Source organism: Jaculus jaculus, chromosome 9 (genome assembly GCF_020740685.1).
Source record: "Jaculus jaculus isolate mJacJac1 chromosome 9, mJacJac1.mat.Y.cur, whole genome shotgun sequence".
Lineage (NCBI taxonomy): Eukaryota > Metazoa > Chordata > Mammalia > Rodentia > Dipodidae > Jaculus > Jaculus jaculus.
Window position 1 is genome coordinate 138,427,192 of NC_059110.1, and position 19,587 is coordinate 138,446,778.

Sequence of the window (19,587 nt, forward strand, 5' to 3'; positions counted from 1 at the left end):
ATCTTTCAGCTGGGGTGGGGGCTTTGCCTTTCCCCACTGCTCCACTGTCTACCAGGCTCCTGACTCCATCATCAGCTCCCTGCCTTCCACTTCCTCTTCCCTCCCCCATCCCATCCTACCCACAGTGGCTAAAGTGTCTATGTGACCTGAAGCCAGGCAAGTTGTGATATAGCTGAAGAGAAGGCCATGCTCAATATTCAATCTTCCCAAGAGGAGCACACCTTGTGCCTATGTGGTCCCCACAGGTGCAGTGGCCAACATCAGGCCAAGTAACACTTTGCCCTGTGATGTGATCAGCTTATGCCTTCAGGGGTATCAAGGGAGCCCTGTACTTCTAGTGACTTCTCTTTCCCTTACAAAAGAGAGCAAACTTAAAATGTATAGAGAAAACTGAAGCTGAAATCACATTCAACTCACCCCTCCGTCGGATCCACCCAGGGAGAGCCCCTTCTCTGCTATACTGTGGAGAAAATCAGATTTTAGTTAACAGCATTATCTATAGGGATATCTAGACCAAATTTCAATCATAAAAAAAGGAAAAAATGTCAATCAGTAGAACAGTGTCATGTTAATAGATTTAACACTTATGCTATAGAGCAAAAAATGAAACTTTAAAAGCTCAAGACACATCAGTATTATCTTGATGGTTCCCTGGCTTAGGGAACTGCTTAATTCCTAACTTAACACATAGTAGAGAAGCCTCCTAGAGTTTGTGGCCTGACACGACTGCTCCCAGATGTATAGGAAGTTTGGTGATCATAGCTCGGGAGGAAAAATGCTAGACCAGACCACAGAGCAAGCAGCTTTTACCAAAGATTCAAGGCCATCCAAGGATACTCATCCCTCAGTACTGCATTGTCAATCCTCAGTATAGCAGAATAATGGAGGTGGGAGGGCACAATATAAAGAGATCAGGCTGCTAGGCATGGCGGTGCACACCTTTAATTCCAGCACTCGGGAGGCAGAGGTAGGCGGATCACCATGAGTTCAAGACCACCCTGAGACTACCGAGTGAATTCCAGGTCAGCCTGAACTAGAATGAGACCCTACCTCAAAAAACAAACAAACAGCCAGGTGTGGTGGCACATGCCTTTAATCCCAGCACTCGGGAGGCAGAGGTAGGAGGATTGCCATGAGTTCAAGGCCACCCTGAGATGACAGAGTTAATTTCAGGTCAGCCTGGACCAGAGTGAGACTCTACCTCGAAAAAAGAAAAACAAACAAACAAACAAACATAAAGAGGTCAGGCTCCCTGTTGGACATCATAGCAAGACAAGGAATTTGGACAAAACAATATGCTTTAAGTCTGACCAGCTGGTCAGAAAATTAAAGCTTTCTTTATAGATCATGTTTTTAAATTCTTCATAAGAAAAATTCCAGCACCAGCTATGTCTAAATCTGCGCTGGTAAGCCACAGTGAAGTGAAATATCTAGAGACCATGCAGGGCTAGAGAACCCAAGTCTTCATAGCAGGCCTGCATTAGGGGCTCCCTCAGTGGCTATGAGAAAGAACAAAGGGAAAATAAGCTGAGTCTCTGGGATGTTCTATAAACAGCCACATTGCTGAGCCACAGCCTTTTCTCTTAGGAAGCGGGAAACCTGTCCCCTGCACCATGAGGATGGTCTCTGGAACCAGGAGTTCTCTCAGTCTACTCCCACACCCCCTCCACCACTTTTTAATCATTGGCTTATCTTGATGTCCTCAGCCACATGCAGACATGCATGAGTACCTTCGAATCTGCTCCGCCTCCTCCCTGGTGATGACCATGTCAGTGACACCTCTGCCACACTTCCTGGGCGTGCAGCCTGGAGGGTAACAAACAGGTAGAATGCTGACTCCCAAAGCCACTGTCCCAGGACCACCACTTAGTGGAAGGAAGCTAGCAAGACATCCACAACTGTGGCACCAGTTTAGCTAATACACTTGGTTAAGTGTGAACTTTAGATAAGTAACAGTAACTTTTCAAGAGGGATTGAGCCCTGTGCATAATCGCAGAGCTCATATCCCTTTGGATGCCCTGGGTTTCTAGCAGCTCCACATTGGATAGGCTGTTCCTGATACTTCTCTCTGTTCCCAACTCATGGAAAACTAAACAAAATATCAACATTTTCTTTGCTTTCTTTTGTCTTGTTTGTTTGAGACATGATCTCGCTCTGTAGCTCAGGTTGCCTTGGATTTGAGATCTTCCTGCTTCAGTCTCCTGACTGCTGGCACTACCACACCAGCCTGGCAATATACTTGAATGAGTAATGACTATGGATCTGAACAAAATATCCACTGGAAAGTCCTCCTGGCATAGCCTAAATGGAGCTTGTCATTCTAGTCACCATCCCTCCCTACAGCCGCAACATTTGTCCACCACACAGCCCTCTGCCTCTCGCTGCATCTTGGTATCCTGCAGATGCTACAGAAAGTAGGTTAGAATAGCTTAGATGAGGAAGGGGCAAAGGTCAGTCAAGTTTGTGGGAGAGGGCTGGATGGAGGAGAACATTAGAAGTAAACCCAAAAAGCAACAGTCCTTATGTTCTGGCAGCAAAGGGCAGGCTGGTTCCCTTGTGCTCAAAAAGCGTATAACACTTGTGCCTGGTGAGATAGGTGTCTCTGAACTTTAGTGACTGTCCTGCAGAACACACTAGCTGGTGAATTGTAACATGCTTCTAATCCCTCTTTACTTACTTCTTGAAAAGTGAACCCAGGCCGGGCTTGGTGAGGCATATCTTTAATCCCAGCACTTGGGATCCCTATCAGTTTGAGGCCAGCCTGGGACTACAGAGTGAGTTCTAGGTCAGCCTGGACTAGAGTAAGACCTTACCAACAAAAAAAATAAAAAGAGTAAACTCAGAGCCTGAAAGAGGAGCCACCACTTTAGGACCCTGTGAACAAAAGCCACATGTACTGCTTGGGTTGCAGGTCACTGAGAAATCATGCTGGAAGCCTCCACCCTATTAACTAGATGTCAGGATGCTAAAAAGAGCTATACAGTATGCAGCCTTTGGGAGGAGAAAAGTCATCAATGGTCTTAACCAGCAGTGGACCCTGCAAGCTTTACGTCTGCTCAGCCAGAAACACATGTACCAAGTAGCGCAATGGTAACGTGTGTTTTGGGGGAAACCAATTGCTGTCTGATTGGATTTGAGGCCTGCCTTATGGAAGGGAACTCATGCCTGGTATTGAAAACCTAGCCAAAAGCCTATAAGGGGGCACCTGCCTACAAAGCCAAAGGACCCAGGTTTGATACCCCAGTACTCATGTAAAGCCAGATGCACAAGGGTGCACCTATGCCTGGAGTTCCTTTGCAGTGGCTAGAGGCCCTGGCAAGCCCCCCTCTTCTCTCTCTCTCTCTCTCTCTCTCTCTCCCCTGCCCTCTCTCTCAAATAAATAAATTTTAAAAATTAAACAATAGAAGCCAAGCGTGGTGGCACACACCTTTAATCCCAGCCCTCAGGAGGCAGAGGTAGGAGGATCGCCATGAGTTCGAGGCCACCGTGAGACTCCATAGTGAATTCCAGGTCAGCCTGGGCTAGGGTGAGACCCTACCTCGAAAAACCAAAAAAATAAAAAATAAAAAATAAATTGTCCTGAAAAACTGTCCATAAGGAGGTCATAAGCACTGGGAAGCAGGAGGGGAATTACTACTGTTGTCTAGCTAAATGCATGTATTATGCCCACCAAACTACTCTCTAAGCCCGTTTATGTCCACATATTATTGGTACTCTCACTTTTGGTTAGAAAAACTTCTCTTTTCAGATGATAGTGACCGCTGGGGTAAGTCAAAATGGCCAAAGTGCTCAGAAGTGACAGTGGAGTGTTTAAGCAGTAAGTAAAGCATTTCTTTCACCCTCTAAGCCTCAGAGACCATTGCAGAAGGGGTGGTGGAAAGAATGTAAGAACCAAAGGAAGAGCAGTAAAGGAGGATAGGAGAAAGCTAGCTCCTTGTAGGCAGTTTCAGTTAGAGATTGAGGCCCAGAAAGAATCAGGAGATGCCACCACACATGACACCTCCCCCTGACACAAGACCAAACTCTTAGTGCAAATGGAACTCATTAACGGATCAAGACTGACATACAGCGCCCCCTGCTGTCCACAGTCTACAATGCTACCTAGATAGATGGCCCAAATGAGCTGGCTCTGGGGTCCATCTACAAACCAATTGCTTCTTCCTCTTGCCTAAGGCTGCTATCTTCTTCCTGTTGCTAGTTCTACCCTGCTCCACTCTACGGATTTTCTGACATAAGTCTAGCAGAGAATTTGTTTCTTGGTCTGAGGGAACTCTTCTGCTTGCCTCTGCTTCTGCTTTACAGTTTGGGGTAATGCTTCACTTTGATTAGATGCATGATTTTCCTCTGGTTACCTAATCTACCATGTGCATATTTCCCTTACACCACGGATCTAACATGTGGTGCTTTCACCAACTCCAGATATGCTACATATGTAATTTATTTCTTTTTAAAAAATATTTTATTTTGGGCTGGAGGGATGGCTTAGCAGTTAAGCGCTTGCCTGTGAAGCCTAAGGACCTCGGTTGGAGGCTCGATTGCCCAGGACCCACGTAAGCCAGATGCACAAGGTGGCACACGCATCTGGAGTTTGTCTGCAGTGGCTGGAGGCCTTGGTGTGCTCATTCTCTATCTCTCTCTCTGACTGTTTCTCTCTGTCACTCTCAAATAAATAAGTAAAAATAAAAAATGTTTTAAAATATATATACTTTTTTATTTATTTGAGAGAGAGAATATGAGTATGCCATGGCCTCCAATCACTGCAGACAAATTCCAGATGTATGTGCCACCTTGTGCATTTTGCTTACATGGGTACTGGGGAATCAAACCTAGGTCCTTAGGCTTCACGGGCAAACACCTTAACTGCTAAGCCATCCCTCCAGCCCCTCAGTCTTTTTTTGAAAGCCTTGGTTTAATTCCCCTCCACGTGCTTGTGGCTCTACTCCAGTTTTTTCCCCAAAGCCTCAATTTTCTTAAATGAACTTTATGCAATGTGCTCACATGAGAGTGTTTCCTACTTCCCACATGTTTCTGACTCTGTTTTCCTTCCTAGATCCCAATCTCCCTTAAATAATCCCAGTACTAGGGAGGCAGAGGTAGGATGATTGCTGTGAGTTCCAGGCCAGCCTAGACTACAGAGTGAGTTCCAGGACAGCCTGGGTTAGAATGAGACAAAAGAGAGAGAGAAGGAAGGAAGGAAGGAAGGAAGGAAGGAAGGAAGGAAGGAAGGAAAGAAGGAAGGAAGGAAGGAAGGAAGGAAGGAAGGAAGAATCAGGTGTGGTGGCACATGCCTTTAATCCCAGCACTGGGAGGTAGAGATAGGAGGATCGCCATGAGTTCAAGGCCACCCTGAGACTACATAGTGAATTCCAGGTCAGCCTGAGCTACAGTAAGACCCTACCTTGAAAACTTGAAGAAAAAAAAAAAAAAAAAAAAAGGAAGGGCTCTCTGCCTACCTCCATCCTAGGTACTTAGGTGTAGGTGATTTTCACAACAAGCCACATGCCCACACCAGAAGCCTGTTAAACAGGATAACAACAGATACAACCCAACCTCACGTCTCCCATCTGAGCAGACCAGAGACAAAGCAGAAAGTTCAGGGGCTTTAAATGTCTTCCAATGTTTTTATTATTTTGTTTTGTTTTCTTGAGATAGTCTCTAGTCTAGGATGACCTGAAATTCACTATACAGTCTCAGGGTGACCTTGAACTCTGCCTTCTGAGTGAAAGGCGTTCCCCTACCATGCTCAGCCCAGCCATTTTTCAATGGTGGCATTAAGTACATGTACATTAACATACAGCTTTTACCATTATCAGAACACTTCCATCTTCCCAAGAGAAATACTACCTCCACTGAACCCTTATGTCCCACTCCTGCTTTCCTCTTTCCAAACATGTTTTTGTTCCTTTTTTTTTTAAGTGACACACACAGAGAGAGAGAATTAGCACACCAGGGCCCCAGCCACTGCAATTGAACTCCAGATGCTTGTGCCACCCAGTTGGCATGTGCGACCTTGCACTTGCCTCAGCTTTGTGTGTCTGGGACCTGGAGAGTCGAACATAGGTCCTTAGGCTTTGCAGACAAGTGCCTTAACTGCTAAACCATCTCTCTAGCCGTTTTTTAAAAAAAAACAAAAAACAAAAATGAAGTGCAGGGTGCTTGCTCTATACAAAATTACAAGGTTAAGAGCATTTAATCAATTTATTGATCTGACTGTTTCACCAACCCACTGCATTCCATCCCCTATATGTTCTATACTAAGGTATGTAGCTAAAAAGTTTGTTATATTGGGGATTGGAGAGATGGCTTAGTGGTTAAGGTGTTTGCCTGAAAATCCAAAGGACCCAGATTCGATTCCCCAGGACCCATGTAATCCAGATGCACAAGGTAGTGAATGAATATAAAGTTTGTTTGCAGTGGCTGGAGGCTCTGGTGGACCTATTCTCTCTATCTGCCTCTTTCTCTCTCAAATAATTAAAAAAAAAAAAAGAATTTGTTATATTGAGCTGGAGAAATGGTTTAAGGTACTTAAGGTACTTGCCTGCAAAGCTAAAAGACACAGGTTCAATTCCCCAGTACCCACATAAAACCAGAAGCACAAAGTGACACATGCATCTGGAGTTCATTTGTAGCAGCTAGAGGCCCTGACACACCCATTCTCTGTATCTGCCATTCTCTCTCACACAAATAAAAAATCCAGTATTTTAAAAAAAAATTTTTTTTTAAGTTTAGAGAGAAGAGAGAACTGGGCCTCCAGCCATGGCAATTGAACTCCAGATGCATGTGCCACTTTGGGTGCATGTGCAATCTTGTGCATCTGGTTTATGTGGGATCTGGGGAGACAAACATGGGTTCTTAGGCTTTGCAGGCAAGTGCCTTAACCACTAAGATATCTGTCCAGTTCATAAAGTTTTGTTTCCAGTTTTTCAGTGTAGGGTTTTGCTCTAGCCCAGGCTGGTCTGGAATTCACTATGTAGAGTCTGGGTGGCCTCAAATTCACAGTAATCCTCTCTCTGCCTCCCAACTGCTGGGTTTAAAGGTGTGTATCATACACCTGGCTCAAGTATTGTTTCAAAAATGTTTTGTGCCGGGCATAGTGGCGCATGCCTTTAATCCCAGCACTCAGGAGGCAGAGGTAGGAGGATTACCATGAGTTCAAGGCCACCCGGAGACTACATAGTGAATTCCAGGTCAGCCTGAGCTAGAGTGAGACCCTACCTCAAGAAACAAACAAAAAAAAGTTTTGTGTTGGGAGGATGATGATAGCTTCACCCAAGGAGCTTGAAGGCTAGCCTGAGCAACATAGTGAAGCTCCCATCTTATATTTGTATGTGTAAACTAGAATTTTGGAGGGGAAAAGTCTTAAGATATCCACATAACAGAAACATGCTTATTTTACTGACTGCTGAGGGAGAAGATGGTGTACGGTCATTCTATACCACTCTTCTAAAAAATATTCTCCTGTTACCAGAGTGCATGACTGAGAGCAGTTAAGGGGCTTCATAGCAACGCCCCCTTGTGGAAGAACTCCACAACCTTTTCTTGGTTCAAGTCCAAAGCAATGCTTTAAATAAAAACAGAACAGGGTGGGAGAGATGGCTTAGTGGTTAAGGTGGTTGCCTACAAAGCCAAAGGACCCAAGTTCCACAACCCAGTACCCACATAAGCCAGATGCACAAGGGGGTGCTTGTGTCTGATGTTTGTTTACAGTGGCTAGAGGCCCTGACACACCCATTCTCTCTCTCTCAAATAAATAAAATATAAACATATATTTGTTTTGTTTTTTTCAAGGAAGGGTATGGCTGTATCCCAGACTGACCTGGAAGTCACTACGTAGTCTCAAGGTGGCCTCAAACTCACAGCAATCCTCCTAACTTTGCCTCCCAAGTGCTGGGATTAAAGGTGTGCGCCATCACACCAGGCTAAAATTTTTTTTTTCAAAAGGGAGAAGTAACAACTTTAAAAATATTATTTTAAGTGAGCTTTACTTTTTCAATTTTTTTTTTTTTTTTTTTTTGGTTTTTCGAGGTAGGGTCTCACTCTGGCTCAGGCTGACCTGGAATTCACTATGTAGTCTCAGGGTGGCCTCGAACTCACAGCAATCCTCCTACCTCTGCCTCCCGAGTGCTGGGATTAAAGGCGTGAGCCACCACGCCCGGCTTCAATATTTTATTATTTGAGAGAGAAAAGGGCATGTATGTATATATATGTGTGTATATATATATATGGAGATAGAGAGATAGAGGGAGGGAGGGAGGGAGAATGGGCACACCAAGGCCTCTAGTCACTGTAAACGAACTCCAGACTCATGCTTCACCTTGTGCATCTGGCTTATGTGGATACAGGATAATTGAATCTGGGTCCTTAAGCTTGAAGCTTAACTGCTAAGCCATCTCTCCAGCTCTAAATTTTTTTGTTGTTATTGTTGTTGATTTTTGTTTTTGGAGGTAGGATTTACTTCACTGCAGTTCAGGCTGACCTGAAATTCACTATGTAGTCTTAGAGTAGCCTCAAACTCTCAGTGATCCTCCTACTTCTGCATCCAGGGTGCTGGAATTAAAGGCAGGTGCCACCATGCCCGGCTAAAATAATCATTTTTAAAAGGGGAGAGCAAAGCTGGATATGTCAGTGAATGTCTTTAATCCTAACACTTGGGAGGCAGAGGTAGGAGGATGGCTGTGAGTTTGAGGCCAGCCTGAGACCACATAGTAATTTCCATGTCAGCCTGGACTATAGCAAGACCCTACCTCTAAAAACCAGAAAGAAAGAAAGAAAAAAAAAAAAAAAACAGGAGAAATGTTTTGTTTTGTCTCTACCTGTCGCTCTTTCTTGATTTGCTGAGTAGGTCTTAGTACCATACCTTCAAACCTTCGGTGACCATTATAGTCCTCAGAGCAGGGTACTTCAATGAACCTGCCTGCCAGGACCTCACCACGGCGGGCCAGGACTTCAGCAACACCATCATCATCTCCCAGTCTGCTCCAGATCAGGAGTGTTACCAAAGCAAGCCCCGCCCCGAGGCCCACAGTCCTCAACCATGTCCTCTGTGCTTCTCGAGGCAGCCGATCCTTCTTGGTGCTAAAAACAGAAAATACAATCACAGTTACAGGGCACAGCTACTCACACTGAGAATGCAGACCAAAACCAGAAATGACAGACTGGCTACCACCACCTTTGGGCTGTATCTATGCTTATCCCTGGCCCTTGAAGGCACACCCAGGTGAAGGTGGATTCCTCCTCTGAGCCCAGGCCAATTGGCCAGTATACCTGGCACAGGTGCCAATTACTACCAGAGTGCAAACTCCTATTTGAGCTCATGAAGAAGCTGTTTCTTTCGATTCTCTTTTTTCTGGTCCTTAAGCTGGACTTTTTTGTTTGTTTGTTTGTTTGGTTTTTTTTTTTTTTTTTTTTTTTTTGAGATAGGGTCTCACTCTAGCTCAGGCTGACCTGGAATTCACTATGTAGTCTCAGGGTGGTCTTGAACTCACAGCAATCCTCCCACCTCTGCCTCCTCAGTGCTGGGATTAAAGGTGTGCACCACCATGCCTGGCTCTCTGTTTTTACTTTTTAATCTTTTTGGAAGCACACATCATTTCCCCTTCTCACAATTTTTTTTTGGCATCCAGGATCCATAATCTTAACACATGAACTCCCACACCACGTGGTATATTTTCCCTGGTCTCCCCCAGTTACTTCCCTTCCTCCTCAACCTTCATCCCCAGGAACTAGGCAGTTACTCAGAAGACCCTGACCATGATTATGAGGTTTTCTACCAGTTTACTAAACAGGATAACCTGGGTTGGAAAGATATTATGTTAATAATAAATCAAACCCTAACTTCTATTGAAAGACAAAGGGTACTGTGGTGGTTTGATTCAGTGTCCCCCATAAATTTAGTTGTCCTGGATGCTAGGTTCCCCAGCTGATGGAAATTGGAAATTAACACTTTCTGGAGGCAGTGCATTGTTGGGGGCGGGCTTACGGGTGTTATAGCCAGTTTCCCCATGCCAGTGTTTGGCACTCTCCTGTTGCTATGGTCCACCTTATGTGGGCCAGGGGGTGATGTCCACCCTCTGCTCATGCCACCATTTTCCCCTGCCATCATGGAGCTTCTCCTTGAGCCTGTAAGCCAAAAATAAACCTCTTCTTCCCACAAGCTTCTCTTGGTTGGGTGATTTCTACCAGCAATGCGATCATGACTGCAATAGTAAGTGGTACTTATGCCTCTGGCCCCTATAAACTATTAACCATCCATGATGTAAAATGCAATGCATTTTGTTCAACTTTCAAAGTCCCCATAGTTTTTATCAATTCCAGTGATGTTCATATATCCCCATAGTTCAAAGTCTTTTAACTGAGCCATAATACCAAAAAAATAAATAAATCCCCCCAAAACCCATAATGGCAAAGAATAAACATTCACACTGTAAAAGATGGCATTGGACATAGCAAAGAAATACTCAAGCAATACATGATTTAAACATGGCAAATACCAAACTCTGTAGCTCTAAGTCCAACAACTCTAGTTAGTGACAAATCTCCAAGTCCGATAATTCTAAAGAGCAAAAAGTCTCTGGCATTCCAATTCTACCCCTCCAGCTAGGCTACTCACAGTCCTGGAAAACTTCATCGGGGCCATCAGCTTTCCTTAGCAGCCATCTCCACTGTCCATGCAGGCCTCGAGCAAACCTGCTTCACACTGCCCATGGCCATTTCCAAAACCAAGATCATATTGCAAACTCAATGACCCTCTCTTTCCTGCATTTCTTATACTCCACAATACCAGGTAGGGTGCCAACTTGTTAATCCAAGGGGAATAAAGCAGACTTTGAATAACAGGACACTTCTTGAACACTCAGGCCCCTCCAAAAGAGTCTACATTCTTCATGTTGCCCCAGTGCAGGTCAGCTAGCCCAGTCTCAAAGGTTGTAATCTCTCAATTGCAGCTGAATGAGCAATATTACATCCAAAGATTTTTCTTTCTGTGCCATATCCCTCTGCTCACTCTAGTTCATTTCTATGCAAAGCAACCCTGCACAACCTCTCAGGACATGGGCATAAGAGCAACCTTCTCACACAAACTGCTAGCCCAGTCCAAGCAAAACTCTTTCTCACCCTCATAAGCCAAACCTCACAGTCCATAGTTCTTACTGCATTCAGGTCTTACAGTTCTGACCAAAATAGTCAATCAAGCTGTACTTACAGCACTGCAAGGCACCTCTTAGGCCAAGGTTTCAAATCCTTCCACATTCCTCTTGAAAATCAGCTCCAAAAGGCCAAAGCCACAGTCAGGTGTCTAGCAGCAATCCCACTCCTCGGTACCACTTTACTGTTGCAGTCAGGTTCGCATTGCTGGTAGAAATCACCCAACCAAGAGCAGCTTGTGGGAAAAAGGTTTATTTTGGCTTCCAGGCTCAAAAGGAAGATCCATGATGGCAGGGGAAAATAATGGCATGAACAGGTGGACATCACCCTCTGGCCCACATATGGTAGACTATAGCAACAGGAGAGTATGCCAAACACTGGCATGGGGAAACTGGCTGTAACACCCATAAGCCCGCCCCCAACAATACACCACCTACAGAAAGTATTAATTTCCAATTGCCATCAGCTGGAGAACCTAGTGTCCAAGACAACTAAGTTTATGGGCGACACCTTAATCAAACCACCACAGGTACAAACCCAGACTCCAGACAGTAGGAGTGGGGAATGAGTACTATATAGCTCATGCTGGAGTTCCTGACTTTGATGTTCCCACAGGGGAAGAGGCGGTACCCATACATAATCCCAACTGGAGTTAGGGTAGTCCATAGGGGACATGAACTGAAAACACTGTATATACTATATATTAGAGGGAATTTGTACAGCTAAAGTAAAGCCTTTAAACTATAACCTACTATCCACTATAATACAGGAAGATCAGGAGCTGCCCATTGTCTTTCTCCAGAGACTGAGACAATTAGAAAACATACTAATATTACTCCAGAGACTATAGAGGAGGAAATTCTTCTTAAAGACAAGTTTTTAACCGAATATTTGTAGAAAGTTACAAGAAGTGGTAGCCAAGCCAAATAAAAACAACATTTGCTCCAGACTGAAACTTCTGCCTGTTATAACTGAGATCTACAAAGGGAGAGGATGGACAAGTGACATGAGGAAGTTCTGGTGCTATCTGGACAACTCCTCAAAGAACTGGTCCTGTCTTGGGGGCCTGTTTCCTCTGTGGACGAGAAGGCCATTATAAACAGAGTGTCTCCATCTTAGTCTTCACACTGTTAGGATTCTCTCTCTCCCACCTGGGAAGGGACTTTTTTTATCACTGTTTTTACTTTTTAATCCTTTTGGAAGCATACACTTATTTTGAAAAACTCCTTTCAATTTTTTATTTGATTTATTTGAGAAAAAGAGAGAGAGAAAGAGACTGGGAGAGAAAAAGAGAGAGAATACCAGGGCCTTCAGCTGCTACAAACTCCAGACACATGTACCACCTTGTGTGTTTGGCTTATGTGGGTTCTGGGGAATCTCATCTGGGCCCTTGGGCTTCACAGGCAAACGCCTTAGCCACTAAGGATCCAAGGTCATAACACATAGACTCCTGGAGTATTTTCTCTGATCTCCCTATTCATTTCCCTTTCCCCTTGGTCTTCCTCCTCAGCCTTTGAACCCTTCCCTTTTTCTCTCCTTTGCATATGTGTAACTAAAATGTGGTGGTTGGGGGTAAGGGATAGCCCTGAATAGGGCCTGTGGCAGTGTGCAGGGCTAGGCTGCAGTGGCTGCGGTACTGATTACAAACTAGTAAAGTTCCTGTGGAATCCAAATGGAATTTCATAAGAGCATAATGGATGGAGAGAAGAAAACCTACGGTGGCTGTGAAGGCCCTGATGTCAAATTAATATCTTCTGATGGCCACAGATTTATTGTAAAAAGAGAACATGTACTAACATTGGGAAAAATGAAAGCCACATTGAGTGGGCCAGGTCAGTTTGCTGAGAATGAAACCAATGAGGTCCATTTTAGAGAGATCCCAGATCCCTTCTCATGTTCTATCAAAAGTATCCATGTATTTTACCTACAAGTTCGCTACACTAACAGCTCCACTGGCATTCCCAAATTCCCAATTGTACCTGACAGTGCACTGGAACTTCTGATGGCTGCCAACATCTTAGATTGTTAAATAAAATAAATTATAATTAAAAATGTGGTCTAAAAATCATTCTTAGTCAGGTGTGGTGGCCCATGCCTTTAGTCCCAGCACTTGGGAGGCAGAGATGGGAGGATCACTGTGAGTTCAAGATCACCCTGAGATGGCACAGTGAATTCCAGGCCAGCCTGGGTTAGAGCGAGAACCCCACCTCAAAAAACAAACAAACAAATCATCCTCAGGCTGGAGAGACGGCTTAGCCGTTAAGGCACTTGCCTGAAAAGGCTAGGGACACAAGTTTGATTCCCCAGTACCCAAGTAAAGCCAGATGCACATGTGGTGCATGCATCTGGAGTTCACTTGCAGTGGCTGGAGACTCTGACATGCCCATTCTCTCTCCCTCTGTGCATGTAATAAATAAATAAAAATAAAACAAAGTATTTTTAAAAGTCATTCTCAGGGCTAGAGAGATGGCTTAGAGGTTAAGGCACTTGCCTGCAAAGCCTAAGGCCTCAAGTTCAGTTTCCCAGGTCCCACGTAAAGCCATATGCACAATGTGGCCCATGCATCTGGAGTTTGCAGTGGCTGGAGGCCCTGGCATACCCAATCTCTCCCTAACTTTCTCTTTCTCACTCTCAGTCTCACAAAAAATAGCTAAAATAACCTAAAATAAAATCATTCTGTCTGAGTTGCCCCACTCTCTTCTCTCTCTTCCTGCCTATCATGTGAGTCTTTGCAAGATAGCAGAGTGATATGGACAAATTTGGGGTCTATGGTGCTTTCTGGAGCCCAAGTCCCAAGGAGATAAACCACCCCTCCCATTTCAGCCAACGCCTAGGTGAAACCACAGAGGACTTGGTGAAATGAACAAGAGGGCTGCTTCCATGGTAAGCCTGACAATCTGCTCCAGGGAGATGGAGACAGATACTGAAGATACTCAACACAATCCAAAGCAGAAATCCAGAAGCTCCTGAGAGCTTAATACTGAAGTAGATTTAAAACACACCCACCACAGCTCAGGGAATTTTGTGGAAGAGGGGTGTGGTGGTTTGATTCAGGTGTCCCCCATAAACATAGGTGTTCTGAATGCTAGGTTCCCAGCTGATGGAGATTTGGGAATTAACGCTTCCTGGTGGCAGTGTGTTGTTGGGGGCAAGCTTATGGGTATTATAGTCTGCTCTCCCTTGTCACTCTCCTGTTGCTATTGCCTACCCAATGTTGGCGAGGAGGTATGTCCACCCTCTGCTCATGCCATTGTTTTCCCCTGCCTTCATGGAGTTTCCTCTCGAGCCTGTAAGCCAAAATAAACCCTTTTCCCCACAAGCTGCTCTTGGTTGGGTGATTTCTGCCAGCAATGTGAAACTGATTGCAACAGTAAAGTTGGTACCAGAGAAGTGGGACTGCTGCAAGACACCTAACTGTGTGCCTTCGGCCTTTTGGAGCCTATTTTCAAGAGGAATGTGGAAGGATTTGAAACCTTGGCCTAAGAGATGCTTTGCAGTGCTATAAGTACAGCCTGATAGAGTATTCTGGTCAGAGTTTAAAGACCTAAATGCAGTAAGAACTATGGACTGTGAGGTTTGGCTTACAATGGTGAGAAAGTTCTTTGCCTGCACTGAGCTAGTAGTTTGTGTGAGAGGCTTGCTGTTATGCCCATGTCATGAGAACTTGTGCAGGGTTGTATTATGTAGAAATGGACCAGTGTGCACAGAGGGATATGGCGCGCGCGCGCACACACACACACAAAGAAAGAAATATTTGGGCTGAAACTTCTGCCCAGTCAGCTGCAATTTTTTGAGAGATTACAACCATTGAGATTACGCAAACTGAAGGAATATCCTGTTCTTCAAAGTCTGATTTATTTCCCCCTGGATTAACAAACTGACACCCCACCTTGTATTATAGATTATAAGAAATGCAGGAAAGAGAGGGTCAGTAAATTTGCAACATGGTCTTGTGTTTTGGAAATGGTCATGGATAGTGTAAAGCAGTGTTTCTGGATGACTGCATGGAGCCATGAGGATGGACAGTAGGTTGCAGTAGAGACCCACTGGAGATGCTGAGACCATGAGACAGATGCCCAAGGAGAGCTGCTGGCCCTGGATGAAGTTTTCCAGGATTGTGAATAGCCTAGCTGGAGGGGCGGAATTGGAACTTCAGAGACCTATTGCTGGTTAGAATTATCAAACTTGGAGATGTGTCATTGACTAGAGTTATTGGACTTGGAGCTACAGAGTTTGATGTCTGCCCTGTTTAAATCTTGTATTGGTTGAGTATTTCTTTGCTATGCCCAATGCCATCTTTTGCAGTGTGAATGTGTATTGTGTGCCATTATGGGTTTGTTATTTTTTGGGGGTTTGGTATTTTTTGGTATTTTGGCTCAGTTAAAAGATCTTATACTATGAGGATGTATTATGGCTCAGTTAAAAGATCTTGGACTGTGCTAGAAAGATGGCTTAGCAGTTAAGTGCTTGCCTATGAAGCCTAAGGACCCTGGTTTGAGGCTCAATTCCCCAGGTCCCATGTAAGCCAGATGCACAAGGGGACACATGCATCTGGAGTTCATTTGCAGTGGCTGGAGGCCCTGGTGTGCCCATTCTCTATCTATTTGCCTCCTTCTCTCCCTGTCACTCTCAAATAAACTTAAAAAAAAAAAAGATCTTAGACTATGAGGATGTTTGAACATCACTGGAATTGATAAAAAACTATGGGGTCTTTTAAAGTTGGACTGAATGCACTATATTTTACATCATGGATGGTTATCAGTTTATGGGTGACAGGGGCTGAATGTGGTGGTTTGATTCAGCTGTCCCTCATAAACTTAGGTGTTCTGAATGCTAGGTTTCCAGCCAATGGAGATTTGGAAAGTAACACCCCCTGGAGACAGTGTACTGTTGGGGGTGAGATTATGGGTATTTATGGGTATTATAGCCAGCTCCCTCTTGCCAGTGTTTGGCACACTCTTCTGTTCCTGTTGTCTACCTGATGTTGGCCAGGAGGTGATGTCCACCCTCTGCTCATGCCATCGTTTTCCTCTGCCATCATGGAGCTTCCCCTCAAGTCTGTAAGTCAAAATAAACCTTTTTTTTCTCACAAGCTGCTCTTGGTCAGGTGATTTCTGCCAGCAATGCAAACCTGACTGCAACAAGGGGACAAAAAGATTGTAAGAGCCACAGATCAGGAGGGCATACCAGAGGCATACCCACCCCCCTCCCATGACTGACTTCTGCTCTCAGAACACATAACTCATAACACCATGGGGAACACCAGCAACATTGCTGAGATGGGCCCTCAGCAGATTAGGGGCAGGAATGAAGGAAATTATGGTACCAACACATGATGTGCCCATATAAAGCATATTATTAATTAAAAAAACATAATTGGGCTGGAGGGATAGCTTAGTAGTTAAGGTACTTACCTGCCTGCAAAACCAAAAGACCCAGGTTCAATTCCCCAGGACCCATGTAGGCCAGATGCACAAGTTTGGCGCATCTGTAGTGGCTGAAAGCCCTGGCACACCCATTCTCTCTCTCAAATAAATAAAATAAATAAATAAAACACAATTATTAAGGGTAGGGAGATGGCTCTATGTTGGGCCTTGAGAGGCCTGGGCGTGAGGCCTAGTGGAACTTCCTGAGCCTAGCTAAAGTTTGGTGATCTGCCTCTGGCCAGTTAGGACTCAGCAAGACGCCTAATGGCTTCTTGCCTACTACTTCCGCAGGAGTTGGAATTATCATTTCAATAGTCACAGTTTACTATTGACCCTTACCTCTCCCCGCATCCTAGAATCCTCACTTTCGTTCCCAACATTATATAGGCAACCACCTGTAACAATAACGCGAGTTCCTGCTTCGACAAGACTCCCGACTCAGTGTGGTTTTTCTCCGCTGACTAGGAGAGGTTCTGAGTTGTCCGACGTTCATCTCTTCTTCCTCAACCCCTGGTCTCTCCTTAGCACTACAGCTACCTGCTGGGGAGGAGCCCGGAAGCTCTGTAGTTAAAGACCCTTATTTGCAAAGCCTGCCGGCCTGGGTTCCATTACCCAGACCCACATAAAGTCTTTGGTGTTCATTTGCAGCAGCAGGAGATCCTATATGTATGTATACATGTATACACATACACACACACACACAAACACACACAATCTTTTTTTAAAAGATTTATTTTTATTTATTTACTTATTTATTAGAGACAGAGAGGGAGGAGGAGAGAGAAAGAATGGGCACACCAGGGCCTCTAGCCGCTGCAAACAACTCCAGATGCATGTGCCACCAACTGCATCTGGCTTATGTGGGATCTGGAGAATCAAACCCAGGTCCTTAGGCTTTGCAGGCACGTACCTTAAACACTAAGTCGCCTCTCCAGCCCACAAGTATCTTATTTATTATTTATTTGAGAGAGGGGAAGAGGCAGAGTGAGAGAGAAAGAGAGAGAATAGGCACGCCAGGGCTTTCAACCACTGCAAACTCCAGATGTATGTGCCATGTTGTGCATCTGACTTAAGTGGGTACTGGGGTTTGAACCCAGGTCCTTTGGCTTTGCAGGCAAGCACCTTAACCGCTAAGCCATCTCTCCAGGCCCCACAAGTATCTTTTTATTTTATTTTTTAAATATACTTATTTATTTTTTATTTATTTGAGAGAAAGAAAGAATGGGCACACCAGGGCCTTCAACCACTGCAAACAAACTCCAGATGCATGCGCCCCCTTGGGCAACTGGTTTACATGGGTCCTGGAGAATCTAACTGGGATCCTTTGGCTTTGCAGGCAAACATCTTAACCACCAACCTACCTCTCCAGCCCACAAGTATCTTTTTAAAAATGTTTTATTATATAAATTTTTTGTTTATTTATTTATTTGAGAGCGACAGAGAGAGAGAGAGAGAATGGGCGCACCAGGGCTTCCAGCCACTGCAAATGAACTCCAGATGTGTGCAGCTCCTTGTGCATCTGGCTAACGTGGGTCCTGGGGAATAGAGCCTCAAACTGGGGTCCTTAGGCTTCACAGGCAAGCACTTAACTGCTAAGCCATCTCTCCAGCCCCCACAAGTATCCTTTTTAAAAACACATATTTTGCTGGGCGTGGTGGCACACACCTTTAATCCCAGCACTCAGGAGGCAGAGGTGGGAAGAGTGCCATGAGTTCGATGCCACCCTGAGACTACATAGTGAATTCCAGGTCAGCAAGACACTATTTCAAAAAGCCAAAAAAAAAATTTTTTAATTTATTACCTTGAAGGAAGGAGAGAATGGACATGTCAGGGCCTCTGTACACAAACTCCAGACACATGTGCCACTTTGTGCATCTGGCTTTATGTGGGTACTGGGGAACTAAACCTGGGCCAACAGACTTTGCAAACAAAAGCCTTTAACAGCTGAGCCATTTCCCTAGCTCAATAATGTCTTTATATTCCCACATGGGCTAGTCCTCTAGCCCCTCCTACCCTTCACATGACAGGAGCTCTCTGCACTTGCTTCTCTTTCCTTCTCTTAATATAATAAAATCTCTCTAAACCTTAAAAAAATTACAAATAAGCTATCAAAGTATGAGTTAAAAAAAATCTAAAACCAACCATCCTTCTATTTCCTTCCACAGCTCTAGAATTCCACAGGGGGAAAAAAAATGAGCTTTGTGCTTTGAAAGTGAAGGTGAAAGCCAGGTGATATGGATCACCCCTGTAATGTCAGCACTCAGAAAGCTGGGGGAGAATGGCCACAAATATCAGCCAGCCCCCTAAGAGCAAGGAAGGCTGTGAGAGCTCATTGGCCTAATTTCAAGTGAAAACTGAGAAAATAAGCCTGAAACAGAAGTGGCAAGGGGAAGCAGTTCTGAGGTTGGAGGATTTACGAACCACTGACCTTAGTGGAACAATTCTTTTGGACCATAAAATTGACAAGCTCAAAGATTGCAAGATTTGACCTCAGGAACTCTCAGGCCATCTGGGGAACAGCTCTAATCCCCTCTCAGCAGGCGATTAGTAAGCAAAAGTAAAGGCCTGATCTTACCATCAGTCGCCCCAAGGAAAAGTAAACAACAGACAAACAACCAAAAGTTTGTTCAACTCTACCCTGACCTCGGTGTGCTCTGGAGCTTCGCTCTTTAAAATCTCCAATCCCTGACTCAAGGGTGGCTGCCATTCTCATACTCTGCGGGAGAACGGCCCCTCGGCCTTTCTCTCTCTCTCTCTTGTATTTCTCACGTTGCTCTAATCAATCCCCTATTCCAACAGAGGTGACTTTGAGGAAACACTCTGGGCTTTGTCCTTGTCCCTAAGCGCTCCATCTCTGAGTTATGGCTCCAGATGCAGGTTTGCCAGGAGGCCCACAAGGCCAATCTTGGAAAGGGGAGGTGTGAAAAGCTGGGGTCATCCAGCACAACGTGGGGTGGTCTGGCCTGCAGGGACAGGAGCGGGGGGTCAAAAGGACTCAAATGTGGAAAGCAACAGCTCA

At 44.8% G+C, this 19,587-nt stretch overlaps 1 protein-coding gene and 1 pseudogene across 1 annotated transcript in view; one reads left to right on the forward strand and one right to left on the reverse strand.

The window, feature by feature from the left end:
- The window catches only part of Ogfod3 (2-oxoglutarate and iron dependent oxygenase domain containing 3), a 50,223-nt gene that overhangs the window by 30,185 nt on the left and 451 nt on the right, over positions 1-19,587 (reverse strand). Inside the window, exons 2-4 of the mRNA XM_012948142.2 lie at positions 8,858-9,075; positions 1,731-1,806; positions 418-460 (exon numbers count right to left, since the gene is read on the reverse strand). Of these exons, the coding sequence (XP_012803596.2) occupies positions 418-460; positions 1,731-1,806; positions 8,858-9,075 (337 nt within the window). The remainder of the gene's footprint in view (positions 1-417; positions 461-1,730; positions 1,807-8,857; positions 9,076-19,587) is intronic.
- On the forward strand, positions 12,836-13,171 carry LOC101598270 (annotated as a pseudogene).